Genomic DNA, 25,550 nt, shown 5'->3' with positions numbered 1-25,550 from the left:
TACCCGTCCGTCCGTCCGCCTGCCAACCCGTCCGTCCGTCCGTCCGTCCGCCTGCCAACCCGTCCGTCCGTCCGTCCGTCCGTCCGCCTACCCGTCCGTCCGTCCGTCCGCCTACCCGTCCGTCCGTCCGCCCGCCTACCCGTCCGTCCGTCCGCCCGCCTACCCGTCCGTCCGTCCGTCCGCCCGCCTACCCGTCCGTCCGTCCGTCCGCCCGCCTACCCGTCCGTCCGTCCGTCCGCCCGCCTACCTGTCCGTCCGTCCGCCCGCCTACCTGTCCGTCCGTCCGCCCGCCTACCTGTCCGTCCGTCCGCCCGCCTACCTGTCCGTCCGTCCGTCCGCCTACCCGTCCGTCCGTCCACCCGTCCGCCTGTCCGTCCGTCCGTCCACCTACCCGTCCGTCCGTCCGTCTACCTACCCGTCCGTCCGTCCGTCATACACAGTCTCTCCACCAAGGGGGGAACAAGTGACAGGCACATAGGCATTCATCCATCTATAGGACAGGATGAGCAGGGAGTAAAACCTGAATGAAACATCTCATACATGCCAGCTTTGACATACTCACATGTACATTAGAAAATGTATATGTTTTCTACATTTGATATATAATATATCTATTACTCTTTACTACAGAGGATTATAATCCTAATTCATAATGAAACAACAATAAGAGTTATCACAAACGTCCTCCTCTTTCAACCTGGATTGTCATCTCCCTAAACTGTACATCTATGGACAAACAGTCCACCCAGATCAGTTGGTTATTCCGGATCCATTCCAGTAGGTTGAGATGACAGAGTCCCTGCCCCAGATGTCCAACCCAGAAAACAAGTTCCGGTTACCTATGCATTCCAATAACGTTATCTAACGTTATAACAACGTTCACTGTTTGCTGGTACTGCTCTCTTCTCCTTCTAGACAAAATGTGGGAAGGGAAGTTACAAGCAGAGTGGACTGGGGTTCTTGCTCAGGTTAGGTGGTCTAAGTGATCAGTCCCCTCCTCTCCTTCATCCTCCATCAGCTCAACCACTCCAGAGGAATGCTGCGACTGGCTGGAGCACGACAAGTGGGAGGACTCACTCCGTGTGTCTTCCTCCTCTAGCTCTGCCCTCTCCACCATCTTCCTAATTCCCTGTCCCCGTGTCTCCTCCCTCCTCTTTCCCTCCCTCCTCTGCTCCCCCATTGTCCACATGCTGTCCTCTATCTCGTCCTCCTTCCCCTGCACCTCCAGGTCAAAGTCCAGCAACTCTTCCATCATCTCCTCAATCTCCGTCTCTCCGTCCATCTCCCCCTCCATCTCCGACCTCAGTTCATCCATGCTCACTGTCCTGTTGGTGTCATCCCTGTCATCGTCATCCCCCACCCTCCCCTCGGGCTCGCTGGCCTGGCTCTCACCAAACTCCAGGATGGTGGGCAGGTTGCCCTGCTTGGGGCAGCGCTTCCTCAGACTCACCAGGAAGGGCTTGGGCAGGGAGAAGATGTCCACGTTGTTGCCCAGGTCGATCCACGTGACACTGGGGAAGCTCGCCGGATCCTTCAGGCTGTCCGTCAGCTCCTTGAGGACGGCACGGGTCAGCCGGTTGCCGTTGAGGGCCAGGGTCTCCAGGCGGGGCAGGGCGGCTAGCGTGGGCAGGAGAAGGAGGAAGGCATCGTCGGTGAGCTCGGTGAAGCCCAGCTCCAGGCTGCAGATGATGGGCGCGTGGCGCTGCAGGTAGGCACACAGGCGCTCCATGTCACGCACCGTCAGGGGGATGCCCGACAGGTCCAGCGCCCCGTTAGGGGGAGGGGTCGACAGCATCACCTTAAGACTGGGGGGGAGACGTAATCAGTTACATGTCAGGATGCGTGCGTTAACCAAATTGTAGGTAAATCTGTATATCTCCAATCCAAAATATGTATGCAAATTGTATTTTTCCCTAGCATGAAACATGGCAAAGGTCCATATATCATATAGTCAATAAAACTATAAGGGTGATGCATTGAGCTTTCAATGAGAAACATCCCCCTGACAGAAGGGTATTACACAACTACCCCATTATAAGAGCCTGTGATGAGACAAGGACAGCGATGACAGACAGCAGGAGCCCCAGGCATAGCGACAGGTAGGTAGACCAATTACATTACTATCTGTAATACTGTTGTTGTCACCATTTCCTGACACTTCATGTGCTGAGGGGCAGAGAGGTGAGAAATGGGTTCACCCGCTTACATGGAAAGGTTTGCACAGAGATAATTAGAGGAGAGTTGGGGAGAGTGACAGAGAGAGATGTTTTAGTTTCTACATAATTAGCAGTCTGCCAGTCTGTGTTGCGTTTCCGTTTGCAAATCTGTCCATATGATCCACACAAACAAATGCGATGAGAGTGAACAGGGAGATTCTCTGTGGACCTCATCGAACCAAACAAGTGGGTCTACGTGTCAGAGCTAAAGTGTTCACGCGTTTTGGCATAAGCTTGTGTCTTAATACTGTGGGTGACACCCAGGTGTGGAGTGTCTTTCAATTTGGTCATTATGAGTCATAATAACATAATGATTCCAGCGATGTGAGTTCGGATGACTTCAGAGGAGATACACAATGGTCTTTTTGCCGTCAGTCAAAACACAGTAAACAACTCAGCAGCCTTGTGGTTAGAGTGTTTGCCCTGAGATTGAAAGGTTGAAAGTTCGATGCCCAGAGACAGATTGAGGGTAAGGCCCTGCGATAGACTAGCGCACTGCCCAGGGGGGTGTACTTGTACATCAAGCTGCCTCATGCTATAGAAACAGGAAATAGGCTCCCACTCCTATGAGCTGTTATGGGTTTCCCAAGGCTACTTACTTTACAACAAGCAGTAAAACGCTGATTGGAAATGAGGTAATGTTGTTTGCTCAGAACAGTATCTGTGTAGTTTGGTGTGTAGGATGTGTAAACAAACACTCTAAACCTAACAATGACCACAGAATAAAAGGAGAACTAGAAAGAAAGTGGGGATAGATACAAAGAAAGAAGCACGTCCGGATAATCCAGACCTCAGGGGGTAGAAGACAAACAAATGTTCCAAAGTGAAAATGTTAGACACGCATTCACAACACATGCTGAAAAGAAGCACAGCAGGAGTCTAGTGCTTGGCAGTGAATGAACTGAACTGAATGAAGGCCTGCTCTGCATTTTATCCCAATAAAAGGAAAAGTGAGATCAGACTTGAACGCCTTCCAGGTACAAATGAAAACAACGCAATGCATTTGAGGCACAATGAGGTCCGGACCCCAATTATTACTCAAGAACACCCCCCAAAATGTACCATAACAATAGTAAATCTCCCTCCCAATAGCTGTGTAGTGCCAGGATGTGAGCCAAAGCAGAGACTCATTTATTAGTTGGTCCAGGCATAGAATTACTAGAAGGAGACTTATCACAGAACGTTGACATGAACGTGAATGTCCATTATAATTATATGGGTCAAGCACTCTGCTCTAATCCGTCAACAACATTGAGACATGGTGCAGTCCCACATATGCTGCTAAATCATTCCAGATTTTGTTTTGTTATTAATATTAACTACTTTAAAAAAAAGTTCTCTCTAGCTAATGACTTTTTATGGGAATTGGGTCAAAGCAAACAAATGGAATTACTAGAACGGGAAAATCCTTCAGACGGTGTACATTTGATAGTACAGTCACATGGCTGACGGCCCACCCAACACGGAATGTTGACTTAAATATCCGCTCTAGTAATTCTTGGTCTATGGGTCGAAGTCAATGGTCCCTGGGTTATGACCTCATGATGAATCCCTGGCTCCCTCTCAGGATTCCCCCTGTGACTTCTCCCCTGATAGTTTTAACAAACAAATCTAAAAAGCAGAGCAGAACCTAAACAAAAACAGAGGAAACGTCATACAGGACATCAATCCCACACTTTCAGATTGGCTTCCAACCAGAATCCCACGCTTTAGACTAGACAAACGCTGAGCCCGAGTCCTGTCTCTCTCAGACACAGGAGTCAGGACCTTAGGGGCATAGATACTACATACCACATGGGGACCGATCTAGAGTAGATTGACTAACATACATTAAAGCTAAGTTACACCCATTTGATAGGCAGTTTTATGTTAAACGGATGTGTGGGGTGTGCAAAAGAACGACAGTACTATAAGTTTTCATCTTCTACTGAGTGTTATGATTAGCATGCTAACTGCTAGCTGTCATTAGCATGCAGAAAGCTAGCTGTGTTGGAACAGAGGCTATTTAAGGGGGACACCAGTGACTTGGCTGTGAGGTCATCATCATGCAATACCATCGATGCGGGTGAGACAAATATCAAGCCAAGGCCCTGCATACAAATATTCCACAAGAAATTAAACCTAAACAATACCTGTGTAATGTCCATGAGGCCACAAGAATTAGACTTTACATGATAAAAAAAAAAACATCCAGAGCGACTTACAGTAATAATCGCATACATTTTCATACTGGTCCACTGTGGGAATCAAACCCACAACCCTGGTGTTGCAAGCACCCCGCTCCACCAACGTTTTACATTCACTGAGTTCCTAATGTAAAAAACATTCAACCCCAATAACAAATACATGATATCACATCCATGTGTGTTAATGATAATAACAGAGTAAATCAAAACAGTTGTATTAAACTGTTTCCTTGCAATGAAACTGGAGACAAAGTGAAAGCTTCTAAAGAATTTAGAAGTGAACATGCTTTCAGTTTTCCCTGTATTTAATGAACGACATCCAAAATGATTACATATATAAACAGACAAGCACACTTGAGGTTCAACAAGGTTGTTTGCCCTGGCCATCCCTTTTCTGATAGAGGCCTTAACCTTCTCACCTCCTAGTCACCTCTCATCTAATCACTGATGTCCCTGATATATTTTCCTTCTATCCCTGTACTGGATCTATTCCTCCCTCTCACCTCTTCTTCTCTTCTTCTATTATATTATATTCTATTCCATTTTCTCCCCCCTCTCTCTTTCTTTCTTTCTCTCATCAATTATCACCAACACAGCAGGTGTACACACAGTGGATGACAGTAGCAATTATTTTCTCGCCTCCTCTTTCCTGTGAGAGAGGTGAGAGAGAGCAGACTCTCCCCTCTTCCTCTATGTGCTCACTGTGAAAGAGGTAAGGAGAGCAAGTTGACTTTATTTATGCATTCCGATTCTCGTACCCTTCTCCAGAAGTGTCCACTTGTTCAATCCCCTACGTGCATTTAAAAGCATTGGATTGGTGCGTGAATGGCTGACGGGAGCTTGCACCATATTCCACACAAGTCCATTTGTGAATTCAGCCACAAGTCAGTGCAATGAGACACTGTTGAGTGCCCGGAAGGAAGAAGATCCTCTGAAAAGGAAGCTTGTTTCACCGTTTCCCCTCAAGGATAGACAATAGGTTTCATCTCGTCAATCAATTCATCCGCCTTGCCCTCTCTCTAATCTTGCTTCGCTCAAGTGAAGTATGTGTCGCAGTAGAAGTCTCAGTCATAACTGAATGGTCTCTGAAATCAGTTCAATGTTAAAACAATCTTTCACAATGTTACGGGGGCGTTATAGTCAAATGTCATCCAGAGCGAGAGCAATATATCATTTTACACATCGGTTACTGAACGGTTGGGGACCGTGCCTCACATGATCAACAATATCTGAATAAAAGGTTGCTTTTGCTATCATGTCCCCCATCTACAGCATATCTCTCCTTCGCAAATCCAGTGAGCACAGATGACATATTAGATATGAAAGCATAGGTCTAACGCTCCCAGCCTATCCAGAGTCTTAGGTGTGTAAAAGATAGATCTGATACTGATAGCACACATGCAAATGAGAGGAGCAGACGAGCAATGTTAGCTGGTCTGAAGAGGAAATGGGATAAATAAGGACATAGTGCCAAGCAGTTTATGTCAGAAGGGAGAAGATTGAGAGAGAGAGAGAGACATACAAATTGAGAGAATGAATATTAATGGTGCAAACTCTTTTGCATATCATAACCATTATAATGTGACCCCGTCTTTTTGCTCGCATTGTGCATACCGGTCAAATGAGAAGAGAATAGATTGAGGGAGAAAGGCAGTGAACAAGGACTAACGAATGAGGAGCGAGAGTGAAAGAGCCGTCTGAGACTTAGACACACTGAAAGCTCCTGGTGTCAGGCCAGTCCAGGTTGTTATTGATTAGTATTGTGCAAGGTTCCCAAAATGGTGGCCCGTAGGTGATTTTATTTGCCCCCCCCAACATTTCTGAGCCCCCCACCCCCTAAGAAAATAAATATAAGACATAAACGTCTGTAAAAACACCAGCAAATCTGTTTCAAGTTATTTTAATTTTGGAAATCTGTTCCAAAGTATTCCCAGGCATAATAGAGAGATACAGCATGTGATTGTATGCAAGGTTTGAAATGATTATGTTTTAGTCAAATGTTATATCTGTTGGGCTTCTTGCTGTCAATTTGCAGTAAACAAATTACTTGTAATTATGTTCCAGTCCCCTAACCATCAATCTGCTCAAGAAAGAAAAATCTAGTTGATGATCCCTGGTATGGTGACTCCACTCTGCAGATCCACTATAAAATCCCTGTCAAGTGAGCTTCATACAAATCTCTGACCCTTGGTGACACCATTGTTCAGTGACATAACGCAACCCTAGTGAGAGCAGTGCCATTGCAATATAATGAGTGTGGTATTAGGTGTCAGCTAGTAAATTGACGGCAAAGATGTCACTTTTCCCCTGTTTGTGTGTGTGTTTGTGTGTGTGTGTGTGTGTGGGTGTGTGTGTGTCACCTTGTCCTGGTCATCTGTCTCTATGGGAGACGGGCAGAGCTACGGTTGGCTCCCATTACTGCTCCATTCACTTCATTATCTCTGTCACCACATACTTCTCAGATCATTACAGCCGCCACTCATCGTTTTGTGTAGGCCTGACGTGTAGGCCACACACGCGCAAACACGCGCGCAAACACACACATGCGCTAGTTCTAATTTGACAGTTGTTTACTTGGTGGCCACCAAGCATCTGTTCTCTCTCGGCTTCCAGCGGTCATCACTGTCAGTTCACACAGTCTTGCTGCAGGGACCAGCGCTGTTCCTTTAGTTGGCTGTACAGTAGATCCTCACTCCAATGCAAAGACTGCATAAAGCCTTTAAATTCTAAAGTACGTTATCAGACAACAGCTAGTATATATTTTTATCATCTTTTCTTAAGGACATTATAGTTATTTAGCAGGCGCTCTTATCCAGAGCGACTTACAGTAGTGAATGCATACATTTTGTACTTTTGCGTACTGGTCCCCTGTGGGAATCAAACCCACAAACTTGGTGTTGCAAGCGCCATGCTCTACCAACGGAGCCTCACAGGACCTTAATTTAATCATTTTAAGGTTGGTAACGTACACGTACACGCACAACTTGTTTCTATAAATTATAGTCGTCTTTCAACATTTCATACCTTGACAATCCTAATCCATTCCAGGACAAATTCTAATTCCGTGTTTAAGGCGGAGTCAGCCACTGCCCAACTACAAAACCATCCTCAACATTCATCAAGCCTGCGGTTCAGTATCTAACTAGGGAAAGTTCACTCATTAGGTGTCCCAGTACTTTTTAATCAAGACGCACTTGAACTGGAAATGGAGTTTGGGGGCTGGCACAACTCAGTCGAGCAGTTTCCCCTGGAAGCAGCAGGAGTGTGTGTGTGTGCGTGTGTGTGTTTATGTGTACGGTGCTTGCGTGTGTGTTCATGTCTATACATGCATATGGCCATATGTGTGTGTCCATCCACACGTGTGTGTCCTTGCGTGTGTGCGGTGCGTGCTGGGGTCATGACCAATCCAGAGCTGAGGCAGAGTGTATGAGACAGCAGAGGAGGAGGAGGAGATGAGCCCTCTCCTCCAGGGCTCCTGTCTCCCATGCTAATTAGCTAGCAGCTAATGAAACCCATGGAAAAAGGCATTAAGGGCCCTGACGACTCCACCACAGAGACAGAGGCACGGAGACAAGATTCACGGAGATAAAGCTAAAGTGATCCACAGAACACATTATATGCAGACCTGGGTTCAAATACTATTTGCAATCATTTCAAATACTTTAGCTAGGCTCGCTCTGAGTTTTCCTTGCACAGTAGAGCCAATGGAATAGTCCCATTAGTCCCAAAAGCCCACCCCCTGTCACTCTAGGCAGACTAAAGCAAACAGTTAAAGTATTTGAAAGATTTGAAATAGTATTTGAGAAAAGGTCTGATTATATGCAGAGCACTCCATGTCTGTGAGTGTTAGTCAGTGAGATGGAGATATTGAAGAGGTTTCCTCTAGCTACCTCTGTAATTACCGATGGAATGGTGGCGTCAAGGAGGACCCGGCAGGCATTAACATGCACAGTGTTCCTCTACAATAGAACCCAGGCACTTACTTCAGACTACGTGACAAGACGGAGTTTTCATAACTAGCAAACCGTGTCCCAATAACCTTCTCAAATGACATACTGATGGGTGACACTGAACTGGCCTTAGTTGTCTGCGCAGCACAGCTGTGTACCCATTCCATAACGAACGACATCAGACTCGATCTGACAAACAGCAACACTGACAAATAGAACACATCTCTCCTGAAAGACAGACACACAGACACCGTTCTGAGGGAGGACGCCCACGAGGTAGGTCACAGAAACAGGGTGTTGATCACATTAGCACTGTACGTGGCTCGCAAAGTCCAGTGTGATTACCATAGAAGTATAATTACCAGAACAGTCATCATTTTAATTATATGGTAATCGCACTGGACTGTCAGAGATGTTTAAATATAATTATATTTCTATGGCCAGAGCCGTGTACAGAGCTAATGTGATTAGAACCCTGCTCTGTGGGCTACCGCGTAGGCGTAGTATTGTCCCTTCTAGGAATCCTATTTCTATGGTGATTACACCGTGGAACAATAGCAGGTGATGGGAGAGCTCAGAGCTGTAATGATAAGAAAGACTGGAGACAGAGAGCTGGGGAACATGTGGGCTGTTAATCCCTCTGCTCCCCAGTGTGTGTGTATGTGTGTGTGGCCCTGCGGGAACAGGCTCAAGCTAGAGCTCTGAGGATATAAACACATCACCGCTGGGCTCCTTGTAATAACCACCGCCAGGATCAAAGGACCCATTACATACTATATGGAAACAGTTCCACCATAACACACTTTGGAAGTTGTTACACCAGAACACACACACACACACACACACACACACACAGAAGCACGCCAGCATGCATGCAACAACTCACAAACCCACACAGACACTACTTCACCAGTTGCATGCGGCGCAGCAGCTGCACTGTATAGTGCACAGCCCTGAGAGCTGGAAGATCTGCAGCACTGATGGGGAGCGTGCAGCACACAAACCCATCTGTAGGAGCTGTCATTCACTGACTCACTTAGCTGAGTAAATATTACTCCCGTTCATCAATGTAGTCACGGTTAGAGCAGTTAGAGCTAGGGGCAGAGTGAAGGCTGCTGGGAATAGATGATGAATGAAAAGATGAGATAAGGTCTGCGGGTTTCTGTATAGCACTTTGTGACATCGGCTGATGTAAAAAAAACAACTTTAGAAATACATTTGATTGAATTTTATTGATACACAGAATTGTTCTAGATTATATTTATATAGAAACACACACAGTCACACAGTCGGATACACATGCACGCAAAAGTAAAGGCACACACACACACACACAAATAGGATGTCTTGTTTTAGTTGAGTTAGACTGGACTAGGCTAGACACACACCAGATGACGTGGCATTTTCGTGACTTCCTCCGCATCGACCAATGAGGGAGGAACTGGGAAATCAGAGAGGATGCTAGGAGAAACGATGATTCAGTCTGATCTTTCGGCCCAAGATGCCACGTCAAGCCTTTTATTTGCACAAAGTAATCCCATTCACTAACGGAAAATAGGCCTGCCCCGTGCAAGTTTGCCGTTTTTGCATGTAGGCAAAAGAGTGCGCCAGCCAGTCCACTGATCCAGAATTACATTAGGAAATGAGACACAGATTTGAGAAACTTCCGTACAATGATCATAGCTTCTTCTGTGTGTGTATGCTGCCTTTGACCAAACTTTCTCTCTAGCTCTATTGACCCCCCCCGCACACACAACGTGTCCCCCGTCTCCTCACCATGCCAGCGGCTTCCTCTTCAGTATGCCCTGCCGTCTCCACTGTGAGTGTGGGCTCAGGTGATAGGTCAGCTGGCGACATACCTTCTCCATGGCACCCAGAGAATCCTCCCCCTGACAGAGAGAGAGAGAGAGAGAGAGAGAGAGAGAGAGAGAGAGAGAGAGAGAGAGAGAGACAGAGACAGAGAGACAGAGACAGAGAGAGACAGAGAGAGACAGAGAGAGACAGAGAGAGACAGAGAGAGACAGAGAGAGACAGAGAGAGACAGAGAGAGAGAGAGAGAGAGAGAGAGAGAGAGAGAGAGAGAGAGAGAGAAAAAGGGAAAGAGAGAAAAACAGACAGAGTAGGTTAACATTGGCTGACAGGGGACCAGCGGAGATGAGTCGTAGCAAACAAACACATCTTCCTTCGTCTGTGGTGACAGGAGAGGAGCTGAGGGACTGAACTAAACACTCTCTCTCCCTCTCCCACTCCTTGCTGGGGAGGGAATGCACTTCCATATTAAAACAGACAGAGTAGGTTAACATTGGCTAACATAAATTCATATTGTGAGTCAAGGTGCTACACTGTGGTCCTCTATGCACCTGTTTCAATCTTCAGAAACACTAAGTATTGACGGCAGGTTTTCACAACGACAACACCAGTAAACACACCCCACTAACATACTGTATATAGTGACATATCAAACAGCGGCTCAGAAAAGACATTTACGGAGAACACGGAATGCTCTTACCATGGCCGTCAGAAGAAAAAAGTGAAGGGTGGCACAGGTCTGGAAAGATATTAATACAGTACATTATTGTCTGTGACACCATATCGACGCCCTATTGGTTAATCTGCTATTCTACACCTGGATCATCGTCCCCAGAAGGCCAGTTGGTGCTCTTGGTGGTAAGATCACTAGAAATGAAATAGAAGCCATTATATCAGGCCACTTGGGTTTGTTATTCAGGGAGAGAGATAATTAATAGTCTCCGGTTCAGACTGGTAAGCGGTTCAATGGTCTGCTCTGCTGTTCCCAGTGTGTGTGTGTGTGTGTGTGTGTGTGTGTGTTGTTCCCAGATCCCTGGCTGTGTCCTCTGGAGGTAAGACATATTACATTATCGATACTGATGTCTCCACTTTCTCCTCCACTCATTCAGCGCGCCCTACTGGCATGGTTACTATAACATAAAACCTGCATGGTTACTATAACATAAAACCTGCATGGTTACTATAACATAAAACCTGCATGGTTACTATAACATAAAACCTGCATTACTATAACATAAAACCTGCATGGTTACTATAACATAAAACCTGCATGGTTACTATAACATAAAACCTGCATGGTTTCTATAACATAAAACCTGCATGGTTACTATAACATAAAACCTGCATGGTTACTATAACATAAAACCTGCATGGTTACTATAACATAAAACCTGCATGGTTACTATAACATAAAACCTGCATGGTTACTATAACATAAAACCTGCATGGTTACTATAACATAAAACCTGCATGGTTACTATAACATAAAACCTGCATGGTTACTATAAGATAAAACCTGCATGGTTACTATAACATAAAACCTGCATGGTTACTATAACATAAAACCTGCATGGTTACTATAACATAAAACCTGCATGTGTACCGCCAAACACGTATCTTGTGGATTGTGTGTGTGGATGCCAATAACACAGCAACATACAGGATTTTATAGCTCTTTTCTTTAAAAAAGATGCTTATTTAACTGCAATTTCCTTTGAGCAGATGTGGTCACACCAGTGCTAGCTGTAACAATATTGTTAAACATTTGAATAAAATATGAGATATTTACAGTAATTCGTTATTAGCCGTTCCAAGTATGAATCTATATTAATTTGGCGGTGTAATAAACCTGTTCATGGTGTGGAAAGTGTGGAATTAAAAGCCTCTCTCTGTCTGAACAGTAGTTTGTGGGAGTAGGGGGAACAGGAACATGGAGGTGGGCGGGGTGGTATCGACCAGTCTGTTAGTGACCATCAATACTCTGCACTGGAGCTAACTCTCTGCGTCCCAAATGGCAACCTATTCCCTACACAGTGCACTACCATAAGGCTCTGGTCAAACGTAGTGCACTATGTAGGGAATAGGGTGCCATTTGGGATGTGTCCCCTCTCCACTGTTCTGATACAGGCAGCAGACTAGCAGCATATGCTGGGCTACTGAGGGATTCCTCTCCATGCTGTGTCCACAGGCCTACATATGTCTACAACAACCAGCAGACTCTGTCTCAGACAGCCAGACAGACACGTGTACAGGATTACACTGTACTGTGGAAAGATCCTGTTCTGGTAGCAGGGTAGGCAGTTATACTTTTACTCGGAGCCATCTATTTACATATATATGGGGCTCTGGTTTTCCTTCAATAGTCTAGTTATCTATCAACTGTACAGTACTGTATCAAAAGGAAACATCACACACACACATACCTTGAGATGCAATCTGTACTGTAAACCTCTCTCAAGTGCTGTTCTATTTGGCTTCCTGACCTTTACAACAAACACGACAAGGACAATGAATTCAATAGCTACCAACTCCCCGCTGTCTCCTCTCCTAAGACCCAATCAAAACTAGCTCAAAGGAAGTGCAGTACGGTCAGCGTGATATGGCTGGCTGTGTGTCGTCACGGGTAGAGCAGAGCTAAGGGCTCAAAGAGTCTGAATACACTATGTATGTATGTATGTATACACACACACACACACACACACACACACTGCATTCTGAAAGTATTCAGACCCCTTCCCTTTTTCCACATTTTGTTACGTTACAGACTTATTCTAAAATTGATTGAATTGTTTTTTCCCCTCATCCATCTACACACAATACCCCATAATGACAAAGCAAAAACAGTTTTTTAGAATTTTTGGTAAATGTATTAAAATTGTTAAACTGAAATATGACATTTACATAAGTATTCAGACCCTTTACTCAGTACTTTGTTGAAGCAGTATTGGCAGCGATTACAGCCTCGAGTCTTCTTGGGTATGACGCTACAAGCTTGGCATATTGTATTTGGGGAGTTTCTCCCATTCTTCTCTGCAGATCCTCTCAAGCTCTGTCAGGTTGGACGGGGAGCGTTGGATGGTGCCAGGGAATTGAACCCTGGTCTTCAGTGGGGAGAGGGGTGACCTGTCTAAGTCAGCTGCGTTAACACCAGTCCAAGGGCCCTGCACGGCTTGCAATCATTTTTATTAAATATATGTTGGTTTAGATTTTTAAAAAATAAATAAATTCAATTCACCCCAGAATAATTTCTTACAATGTGGCTGTGTGGTTGAGTGGGTAAAACGTAAACTAAAAGTACCATCGTACTGCCCCTCCTGATTCTAATCTGTCAAAATAAATCATAAAATAATAAAGTTAAAAAGAATATTCTCCATAGGCCCTTATCAATCAATCAATATTTAGGATATAAACCATTTGAATTTGTAAACCATTGATTGTATGAAAAACAACGTTTTGGTGTTTTGATGCTGCCTTTTACACGCACTGAAACCCCAAAAAGTGTGTTCACAACACTTCCTTAAAAACACCAATATTGAGGTTGAAGAGCCACTTTGGGCGTTTCAGAGTACTACATTTCTGTTTAAAAACTATTTTTGTGTAAGGAAACACTTATATTGGGATTACATTCAAACACACTCCAAACACCAGATCTCAGCTAACCTGCACTACATTTCATGGTTTCACTACACAATCATGGTGTTTTGAGACCTATTTTTACCGTGTACACTAAGACACTCTCTCCCTCCCTCCCTCCTTCTCACCTACTCCCTCTCCTTTTTCCTGCCTTCCGTGCTCGCTTGCTTTTCCTCTCTCTCCCTCTCCACGACATCAACACATAAATCTGTTTCTCTCATCAGCACCCAGAAACAAAATAGTCTCTCCGTGACGCAGGTGGACTAGTAGTTTACCCATGGTGTTATGCGTTGTCATGGTGTTATCAATAACATCCTTCTGTCGCTCATCCTTTCGGGTTACCACAAAGCCTAACTGTGTGAAACACTGCGCACAAGCAGTTCCCTCACAGGAAAAAAGTAACAGAAGTAACAGAAGTAACAGGAGGAATGTGGGCTGAATCGGTCTTTCAGAGACATTCCCTATAAGTTTTAAGTTTAAAGTTGTATTGTCACGTGAACAAGTACAGTGAAATACCTTTCTTGCAAATGCATTCCCAACAATGCAGTAATCAATATCAGTAGTACTATTAAAAAAAATTAAACTACTGGTTACTACACAAATATAGATGTTTACTGTCTGTGTCTGTGTGGTGTGTGTGTGTGTGTGTGTGTGTGTGTGTGTGTGTGTGTGGTAATAATGTGCTGGACTCGCTCCATTGAGAGCAGCAGCACTGAGGCTGCCAGTATTTTCAGAGTGTGACTCATATAGGAGAACAAGGCACTGCTGGTCTGTCTGTCTGTCGTTCCCCCTGCCGTCCGTCTCTCCCCTCCGTCTCTCCCCTCCGTCTCTCCCCTCCGTCTCTCCCCTCCGTCTCTTGCTATCCCTCTCCCTGCAAGACATGCGTCTCTCCTTCCATAATGACTAGAGAATCTCAGTCTCTTTCCTAGTCGCCACATCCATCTACCCACCGCTAACACTTTTCATCATCTCACTCGGTGAGCAAGACAGAATCACGCCTGTTAGAAAAAGCAAAGGATTAGGCATGGGTGTAATCAAAAGGTCTAATCCTTTATCCATCCTAACTATCTCAATCTAATTGTACATCTATTTAACTAAAACAGATAGAAATCCTTATGAGAGTAGGTCATTTTAATCCTTCTGGGCATGATGATGTTTTTCTAAAAATGCAGAGATTTTATTCATGCCATGAGGGGTCTTAAGCCAAATCTAATGAATTCTCGGACTTGGGTTGTTAATGAGTGGAAGACTCGCTGAGGAACTGGTGGATGAGAAAGAGAGCATGACCTTCCTCACATCCCTATGGGCATTAATGTGAGTGCATTTCCATTTCAACTACAGCATCCCACCAGCCGATCATCAATACACTGTACTGTAGAGAGAATGACCTCAACCCAGAGTTCTGATAGTCATTAATGTCCTTCCCTCCACTCCCCTGGCTCAAATTGATGCTTGGGTGGTATCTCTCTGTTGCTCTCTCTCTCTCACACACACCGAGGTACACACAAATCCACTCACCATTACATACACAAACACACTCAGAGCACATCTATAACCTAATTTCCGGCCCAAAGACAGGAGGAAAAGAGATGGCCTCATTGCGCTAGCACGCTGAATGAAATACGTCTGAGAGGTAATGTTGTGATGGGGGTGCGTATCTGTGAGGAGCATGTTATAATGGATTAATAACAAATTGCGTTTAAATGCATTTTTTTACTAGGCCTCAATGCACTTTACATTTAACTCATCCCATCCAACAACCACAAATAGCAGCCACCTGTACACGTATTTTGTGTGTGTGTGTGTGTGTGTGTGTGTGTGTGTGTGTGTGTGTGTGTGTGTGTGTGTGTGTGGTGTGTGCATGGAGTGTTCGGTGTCCTACCGGGCCTGTCTTGGGGGGGCACTGGATGTATCTGGCCAGGCTGATGACGAGGTCGTGGGTGATGGGGTCCACCAGGTTCCTGAAGCTGGCGTAACGGTACAGCACGTCATCCAGAGATGTGGACTCCATCCCCAAGTCCTACAGAGACAGAGAGAGAGAGAGAGAGAGAGAGAGACAGAGAGAGAGAGAGAGACAGAGACAGAGAGAGACAGAGAGAGAGAGAGAGAGAGAGAGATGTAGAACCGTGTTACATGATTAGAGCCAGCGGTTTTCATGAACCGTGTGACCAGCCCAGGAAAAACTTTAACTCGCCAATAACTCAAGGCCCTGGGTTTTTCTGGGTTATACCACGTTGTCAAGACAACCTCTGGGCCCTACAAAATACACAGAATTCACCTCTGACCCGATATATCAATATTACATTAGTTTATGTGACTGACTGACATACAGGAAACTAGCACACATCCTTATTGACTTGCACTCGGAGGTGGGATTAGCAAAAGTGCAAACACTCACAAATGCACCAGTGGTAAAGCAAACTTAACACTGAAACCTGCTGGTCCAGTAGCATTGACTCAAACACTAACAGATAGTAGACTTCAGCACCAGGAAAGGGAGAGTCCTTTCCGCATGTCAGCAGCCCGACCGTCAAAATGAACACGACTTTTCCTTCAGGCACGGGAAGTCTTTGTCAATTCATGCAAAGACCTTGGATTTGCTTACACTCCCTAACGTAGAAACCTGTGGGGAAATAGTGTATTTATCTGAAGCTCAATCCATGGCAGACTATGGATTGTTTTTTTTGTCTTTGCAGCTATTCTGAGGTTAGCTACTGGGTCTGCAAACGTTCTCTCTCTCTCTCTCTCTCAGCTCCCCATTGTGCTGTGTGTCTGAATGAGAATCAGAGCCTTGACACAGGTCACGAACACCCCTCACCTGCATTGTCCTCTGTGAGAGACCAACCACTTCAGAAGAGACAACTCAAGTCGCTACTACACATGTGCTTCACTTCCAGGAATATCAACAGGTGGATCACAGCAGTTTCAATACATACACAACACTGAGTCTTTTTTTGCTTTCTTTGCTTTTTACCCTAGCATCATGAGTAACGTTAGAACTGTGTGGCGTGCGGCCATTTGAGGGGGTGTGTGCGTGTGTATGCATCCATGACAGCTGGATGAGTCACAGGACATGAGGGAGGCAATTCTCCCAGTGCCCGCCGAGCGAAGCGATAAGAAATCAAGCAGCTATGCAAATAGATAACCCCTAAATGGAAATGCATCTGCCATCTCTGGGTGTTATCTTCGGCACAGCACAGCAGGTTTAGGTACCTGCAGTTACAGATTGGCCACAAATTGGTGAGGGGAGAGGGGTGGAAGTGGGTCGATGGGGGCAGTCTGTTGCTCTAGCCAATGTAAAAACAACACGGCAAAGGCAGAATGAGACTTTGAGGTGGAGAGAGAGAAAGGACGGAAAGAAAAAGGACATTTGAGCAGCAATTCCCTCTAGTAAAGAAAAGGCCATGCATTTTTCTTATGTCAATAGTCCGGTATTAAAAATTAATGGCTATGACAACTAAAGCCGCAAATTTATTCGAACTGCAAGGTGGTGGCGGTGGTGGTGGCGTGAGAGGGAGGGTTAGTGGGGGAAGTGAGGACAATAAATTGTCTTTCATTAGAGTATTCCTCCCACATCAATATTAGCCACATTCATCATCAAAGCAGTGGACTCCCTGTAAAAACCCTGCAAACGGACTGAGGAGGAGAAATAGAAATGAAGAGTTTTTCCCGGTACATTAGGTGTTAACAGAGCTGCCCCTTCATTAATCAATTCCAATTTAATGGGAAATTCCATGGTATCCGGGCAACAACGGGGTGCACCTGGTTGCCAGTGAACTGAGATGCTTCTCAGTCTCTCCATCTTTTTTGAAGAACAGGCACTCTCTTTTTTCTCTCCCTATCTAAGTCTCCCTCTCTCTACATCTCTCTCTCTCTTTCGGTCTTCTACCCCCAAATTAACTGGAAAGACAAACAGTAACAGCATCAGAATCAACAGTTTAGTTTCTAATCAACCTGTTGCTGTGTGGACTGAGGGCATGGTGATTATACTATATTACACAACGGGTGGGTCTAATCCTGGATGCTGATTGGATAAAACCGTATTCCAGCCAGTGTCTATTCCAAGCTATGATGTTGAAATGCCTATTTACTCTGTTCCATCTCACTACGCAATCCACTGTCTCATTAGCCCAGCCATACAATTTATAAACTTTATCGCCACTATAACATTTTTACATTTACATTTTAGCAGACGCTCTGGATAAGAGCGACTTACAGTAGTGAATGCATACATTTCATACATATTTTTCCCATACTGGTCACCCGTGGGAATCGAACCCACAACCCTGGCGTTGGAAACACTATGCTCTACCAACTGAGCCACACGGGACCTATAAAAAGCATCTAGAAATTATCTCCCATTTCTTTTAGATTAGCATTTGGTTTTCAACTGCAGAGATTTGTATAAACCTTGCTGTCTGTCTCTCCGACGTTTGCAACGTTGTTTCAATATTAAAATGTTATCTCTAGCTGTCCCATAGTAATGAACGTGTCGGGAGTCATGACGAGACAGGCAGGCAGCTTTTCTCATGTTGTTGTAAATGACCATCTGTCATCTAAGTTGACCTAATATCCATTTTAATGGATATATACAAAGGAATGTCAATAGAAAACAGGTCAAACTAAATGAAACGCAGCTACTTCGCAGTCTTTCCAGCATCAGTTTGAAGTGATTGTGTTAGCTGTGTTGTTGGCTAGCTCCTCTGAACAAGTGCCCTGACGAGAGAGCGCATTTTCTAAGCCAGGCGAAATCGCGCATCATCAGCTCATTGTTATGGATGTATCCAAATAAATGTCACTAGAAAACAGCTTAAACAAACGCAAATGCAGATACTTCGCTGTTATTCTGGCTACACTGTTTGACATGACAGTAAGTTAACTGTAGATGGCTAGCTAGCGAGCAAGGGATAAGAACATTTAGATTAAACTACTGGGTCGCGTCTGTGGCAACCGAACCGATAGACAAACGACCAGCTGGCTTGGGTAGCAACCCTAGATTTGTTTCGGGACTATATCTTGTGGAAGGATGAAATAGTATGAATACATTTATCAAAATATGTTTTTTTTATGAAAATATGCCAATCATGATTTGAATATGTTGGTAACCCGTTGTATAAAAGTGATAGGGCATTATCATGTAAGTGTAGCTGGTGTATTTTGAAACTGAGGGCCACACCCTTATAAAAAAAGGTGCTATCTAGTACCTAAAAGGCTTTTTCGGCTGTCCCCATAGGAGAACCCTTTTTGGTTCCAGGTAGAACCCTTTTCACCCTAAAGAGTCCTACCTGGAACTAAAAAGGGTTCTCCTATGGAGACAGGCGTTTTGGAACACTTTTTTCTACGAGTGCAGAGCCAGAGCTAGAAGATTGATAATGACATGATAATACACTGTGTGTCCCTCCATGGCTTCATCTCAGCCTGGACCTATATTTACAAAGTGTCTGAGTAAGTGTGCTGATCTAGGATCAGGTTTCCCGTCCTTATAATCTAATTCAGTCTGGTCGACAATACAAAACTGATCCTAAATCAGCATTGCTACTATGAGACGCTTTGTAAACAGAGGCTCTGATCTCTGAACAACAACCAGCAGGGATTTTTTTATTTTTATTGAAGCATAGTGAAGTTCTCATGCTGAGACCACAGTGTCTTTCACAGAGGAGCCCTGCATGAACACATCAACAAACATCAATTACACTATACATATCTATATACACAATTACATAGAAAGCAAACACAAAACACGCAAAGCAAAACACAATCATATGAAACAAGCACATTGTTAAGATTGAAACAAACACATTGTCCCTCTAACATCTGCCTGAATTGCACCAACTTCAAGGAATTCTGGGGATCATTCCACATAAGGCGTAAAAAAAACTCAAAGCAGATTAACTCGGTGGAGATGAAGGGAGTCCGTGTCTGGTCATTTAAACGTCTGAAGGTTAACAATGAGGTAAGGTATGGTGGAAGTTTATTCAAGAGGCAAAAAGAGCGCCATGCATCGATCTACGAGACTTCAAGGAGCACACATTCTGATACATAATGAAATGATGTGTACTGAACCTATTGCCCGTAATAAAGCGCAATGCGCTATGATAAACTGCATTCAATGGCTTCAAAAGAGCGGCAGATGCATTCATATAGGCAATATCGCCAAAGTCATATAGATGACATCACCACAGTCAATAACCAGAATGAATGTTGACTGAATCAGTTGTTTTCTGATATTTAATGAAAGACAAGACCTGTTCCTAAAGAAGTAGCCTATTTTAATTTCTAACTCATAAACATGCTTTTTGAAAGAAAGCTTTTTGTCAATCCAGATGCTGAGATATTTGTACGCGGGGGAAACGATCAATGAGCGCACCAAAAATGCTTAATGGGTGTGGATTGTCTGACCTCACCAGTTTGATCCACAGGTTAACCCTAAAGCCTTACATTTACACAGCTGGTGCCTTCAACCTGGAACCTCCATCTTCTGAGATAGGATAACACATGGGCTGATTGGTACATAGCCTCTATTTCCAGGCTTCTATTTTGGCAAAGCTCGAAATGTTTACAGGGAAGGCAACAATATGACAGCTACGTGAGACTAATTTGATCGTGTCAAATTATACCTAGTGTTTGAAGTAATGAAAATCAATTGCCCTTGAGGGTGATATCAACAAAAGGAGTGAACCAATCGATGAAATCCTGTCCGATATTCAATATAAAGTGTAAAAGGTCTGGGCCTTAACCACATCGCGAAGTTGGATGCATAGTGAAGTTCTCTTTCTTAACTATGTCTGGAGATAAATGTTATGAGGTAAAAGCACCTTAGTAGGAGAAGCTCTTCTTCCAAATTCTCCCTCTCCCTCTTTTCCTCCACTCTCCCTACTTACCGCCACTCCCTCCCTCTTTCCTGCCCTCTCCCTCCTTTCCTACTCTTTCTCTGTCCTTTCCTCCCCTCTCTCTCTCTCTCTCTCTCTCCTTTCCACTACTTTTCCCACATTTTTTGTGCACTCGACATAGCCTATTCCCCCTCAGAAAACTAAAAAGATTTGGCATGGGTCCTGATATTCTCAAAAGGTTCTACAGCTGCAACATCGAGAGCATCCTGACTGGTTGCATCACTGCCTGGTACGGCAATTGCTCAGCCTCCGACCGCAAGGCACTACAGAGGGTAGTGCGTACGGCCCAGTACATCACTGGGGCAAAGATGCCTGTCATCCAGGACCTCTACACCAGGCGGTGTCAGAGGAAGGCCCTAGAAATTGTCAACGACCCCAGCCACCCCAGTCACAGACTGTTCTCTCTACTACCGCATGGCAAGCGGTACCGGAGTGCCAAGTCTAGGACAAAAAGGCTACTCAACAGTTTTTACCCCCAAGCCATAAGACTATTGAACAGGTAATCAAATGGCTACCCGGACTATCTGCATTGTGTGCCCCCCCTCCCCTCTTTTTACGCTGCTGCTACTCTCTGTTTATCATATATGCATAGTCACTTTAACTATAAATTCATGTGCATACTACCTCAAATTGCCCGACCAACCAGTGCTCCCGCACATTGGCTAACCGTGCTATCTGCATTGTGTCCCGCCACCCACCACTCACCAACCCCTCTTTTTACGCTACTCTCTGTTCATCATATTTGCATAGTCACTTTAACCATATCTGCATGTACATACTACCTCAATCAGCCTGACTAACCAGTGTCTGTATGTAGCCTCGCTACTGTTATTTTTCACTGTTGTTTTTATTTCTTTACTTACCCATTGTTCACCTAATACCTTTTTTTCGCACTATTGGTTAAGTAAGCATTTCATTGTTAGGTCTACACCTGTTGTATTCGGCACACGTGACAAATAAACTTGGATTTGATTTTCTCCACTCCCTCATTTCATACTCTCTCTCCCCCCTTTCTCCCTCCTCTCTCCCTCCTTTCCTCCTCTCTCCCTCCTTTCCTCCTCTCTCCCTCCTTTCCTCCTCTCTCTCTCTCTCCCTACTTTCCTACCTCTACTTTCCTCTCTCTCTCTCCATCCTCCCACAGGCCGATCGAGCCTGGCTGAATGGCATCACAGTGGGGCCATAAAGTGTGCCACTCCTCTAATTGCATCAGCAGCGAAGGCGAGCCGAGCCTCTGGGCATCTGTTTCAGCAACATGACACAGCCCAGGATGAGTTATGCTCCTCACAAAAACCATTGACAGAGGGGCAAAGGAGGTGCGGGGCTGGAGGCACACGGGAGAGTTGCAGGATGCATCTCATCGGCTTGTTATGGTATCACTACAAGAGCAGATACTGTTGATAGCTGTTGGTGTAAATGACTGTCATCTAAGTTGACCTAATAACCTTAGGTCATTTGACTGTATTCCAATGCTGGGTCATATTCATCAGGGCACAACCGAAGCAAAACATTTCATAACATTGTTCAACGGAAAACGACCGTTTCATATTGGCCAAGTTCAGGTAGCACCTCCCCGTTTCTTTCGTGTCTAGTGAACACGACCCTGGTGTGACATAGAATGGAGGTGTAGTTTGAGTTGGTCTTCCTTAGTATCCACGTCCTCGCCTCACTCAGACAGACAGTCCCTCTAGTTATGCACGTCCCTTAAAGTGAGGTGTGCACACGGTGTCAGCGTGTCCGTGGTAGAGCTAATCACGACTTAACTGAGAGAAAGCACATCCAGCTTTCTAACGATCACACCTCTCTACCTGTATCAGTCCATCTGTCTGCCCTCCTCTGTCCTCTGTAGCTCACCTCCCATCTGTGTATCCCTGGCCTAGTGAAGGACTTTATCAGAGTTGATGTAAGCTAGACTCAGACTAGGATTTGCAGTGAATTGACATGGGATTTGGGGTTATAGTAGATGAAACACACACGTGCATGCACACACACACAGGCAAATACACACACAGGGAAATACACACACATGAACACACGAGCCCAAAGGTGCATAAACACACAGGCGCACACACCGCACCCACATACAAACACACACACACACACACACACACACACAGGAACACACACAGGCACACAGTCAAGGACATACCATAAACACACGTGCGCACACACACTTACATATAAACACACACACACACACCTGCCGGAGTGTCTGCAGCATCTCTGTGGCCTTGTCCTGTTTGCCTTGCTTGGCCATCAGCATCATCTCCTGGATCATGCCTATCCGGCGCTGGTAGGGCGGAGGGGTCCCTCCACGACTCAGCCGGTCCCCTGACCTCAACATGAAGGAGGTGAAGATGTCACCCCTCTCCTTGGTAGGGGTTCGTTTCCACCCGTGCTGTGGGCTGGGCCCAGCCTCTTGGCCCCCAACACCTTTGGTCTGTTTGGTGCCCATGTTTGGATGTTAGAATCTGCTGTAAGAAATGACTTGCTCCCCCAGGCAGTCATGCAAGGCTGACTTGCATAAAAATATTTGTTTTTGCACTAAACATTAACCCCCCCCATAAAGGGCTTAAAGTGGATAGGACCTCTGGGTTCCTTCCCCACCTGACTCTTTGGACAACACACCTGTCCCCTCGTGAATGGTACACTGTCCAGCTGTTAGAGTGCAATACCAGTAGGGGAAACAACATCCAACACATTAATTCCGATTTTAATACAATGTTTAACTCACATAATAAGCTTGAGCGAATTGGCTGCGACACGTGCCTTACTATAAACACAAACAGAGAAACACTTAACCCCATAGGCCTACACTATTCAACCCGGGACACACAACCCAAAACTTTTGTTCTGCAATTCACGGAACATTGTCTATAAATAATTAAATGTTTTCCACAGAATTTTGTTAGGATACAAATGTCAGAGCTATGTGAAATATGATCAGCTCTCACTGCGCAGAGTCCTTTAGCAAACGACGAAACAAATACTGCAAAAAAGCCTCGGGAAAAGCCGTCTTCTAGACCACGAAATAATTTTAACGAATTCACTGTTATAACAATCGGCTGGTAAAAGCCCCTCAAGTCGGGAAGAGCTCGGAGGATGCTTCCCGCAGCATGGCCGCAAATACGTGGAGCAGCAGTCCCGCAGATCGCCAGGAAACTCCGATCGGATGCACTCGCTCACAGTGCTATCCTGGAGACGACTTAATTTCTGTCCTTCACATATAAACGGCTATCCTCTGAAGGGCCGCTCCTAAATTGATGTGATTGTCAGTGTCACGAGTGTCTCCTCTCCTCCCGTCCACATTGGAATCCTCTTCCCTTTTAATCAATAATTCCACGTATCCTGCGTCTGTGCAGAAAATGAAAAGGAAGCTAAACGAATGTGGTGGTGGCGATGAAGACAGGGCATCTTTATCTGCTCCGTTTGTTTATACACCTCTGCCTCTCCAAATAATTCACGTTATGTCAACCTTTTCCTTTGCAAGAAATCGGATTCGTTGGTCCTATATTCTATGATTCGTTCTTCGAGGCATGTCCTGTTAGAACGGCCTCGGCAGTAGTCTAGGGTAGAGTCCGGGACCTGGTCGAGGGTGTCTCTTGTCTGGACTGAATTATAGGCTGCGCACTGTCGAAGGAGCGGACCAGAGCAGGCGCCGTGAGTACAGTGCGTGTGAGCGCTTCTCTCAAGTCCTGGCACTGAGGGATGGGTTGGGCAGGCTGCTCCCCACTACAAAGACGTCCTGCCAAGAGGATATTGCAGCTATAGCTAGGCCAACATCCATATCTTTTCCTTTTCTTCTGAACGGTGTCTGGGGATGGGGTGGGCTAATGTAGAGGTACTCTAGTGCCTACAATAACCTATAATAATGAATAACATGGAAATACTTAAACAACATTATGACCTTGGCTTGTACATTAAGCACATTGCAAAGACGACTTCAGAGACTTTTACTCTCGTAATTGCAGACTTTCAAATGACAAATTTGCAGCTTCGGTCTGTTTCCATGAAGTGCAAATCATTGTATTGCGTTATATTGACCTCTGGTGTTGGCTGCGTGGAATTACATATTTATTTTAGGGCCATAGTATTGTTTTATAGAATTATAGTGTAGTATGAAACTATAGAATAGTATAGTAATTTCTCTAAATATGTAAGTAGCCTATTTCTCAGATTTAAAATGAATAGAAATCCCTGCAGCTGATAGATTTGAAATGGGAGTCAAAATTATATTCAGTACGCCATCAAATAACATTTCATGTTCAATAATAAAAAAGGACCTCACAAATCATATGATTTCAAGATGCGCAAGACCAAATCACAGCTCAGATACAACAGGAAAGATGGGGGCATGTTTGTATGGGTTTTGGTCTAGCAGTGTGCCCTTTGATCATAACTGTTCAGCATAATCTTATATTTACCATTTGTATACTCTAACCTTCCCTCGGAAGGAACTACACTTATAGCAACAGTATATGCTATGTCAGCTGAGCTAGGGGCCCTACTCAAATGCATTAGAAACTATTAAATTCATTTGTCGGCTCATGATGGCTTCAAAAACTCAAATCTGAGTGATTGCCTGTGGTTACCATGGAACTGGTTCTTTCAGTTATGAGGCTTCTAGATGACCAGCAAGACCAGGAGGGGGAGGGGGTGTCCTTTTATGCTGAGTGCGCACAGATCCATTTCTCAGCTGCAGCATCAGCCAAAATGCCCCACTCTCCTGCAAGGATAGACCATCCTTTCCCAAACTCGGTCCAAGGAGTGCACATTTTGGTTTTTGCCTTCACACTACACGGCTGATTCAAATTCTCAAAGCTTGATGATCCATTGAATCCGACTAGGGCAAAAACAAACTAAACGTGC

The 25,550-nt window shown here is 44.9% G+C and overlaps 1 protein-coding gene across 1 annotated transcript; it reads right to left on the bottom strand.

The window, feature by feature from the left end:
- Positions 1-25,444, bottom strand: LOC106580782 (leucine-rich repeat-containing protein 75A). The gene is made up of 4 exons (XM_045703595.2): positions 22,882-25,444; positions 15,677-15,814; positions 10,129-10,241; positions 1-1,805 (listed from the first exon to the last, which is right to left on the bottom strand). Exons 1-4 carry the CDS (start codon positions 23,134-23,136, stop codon positions 965-967), a joined length of 1,347 nt encoding a protein of 448 aa, XP_045559551.1. The 5' UTR covers positions 23,137-25,444; the 3' UTR covers positions 1-964.
- Between the last annotated feature and the right edge of the window lie 106 nt (positions 25,445-25,550).

This window comes from Salmo salar, chromosome 20 (assembly GCF_965601325.2).
Source record: "Salmo salar chromosome 20, fSalSal1, whole genome shotgun sequence".
In the NCBI taxonomy this organism is placed as follows: domain Eukaryota; kingdom Metazoa; phylum Chordata; class Actinopteri; order Salmoniformes; family Salmonidae; genus Salmo; species Salmo salar.
This window is presented reverse-complemented; position numbering and strand designations above follow the sequence as displayed.

Bases quoted from the DNA above. Each gene is read 5' to 3' on its own strand.
- LOC106580782 (XM_045703595.2), bottom strand. From the start codon at position 23,136: ATGGGCACCAAACAGACCAAAGGTGTTGGGGGCCAAGAGGCTGGGCCC. The intron at 15,815-22,881 runs GTGTGTGTGTGT...CTGTCTCTGTAG, and splicing joins TGCTGCAGACACTCCGGCAG to GACTTGGGGATGGAGTCCAC. The intron at 10,242-15,676 runs GTAGGACACCGA...TCTCTCTGTCAG, and splicing joins GCCCCCCCAAGACAGGCCCG to GGGGAGGATTCTCTGGGTGC.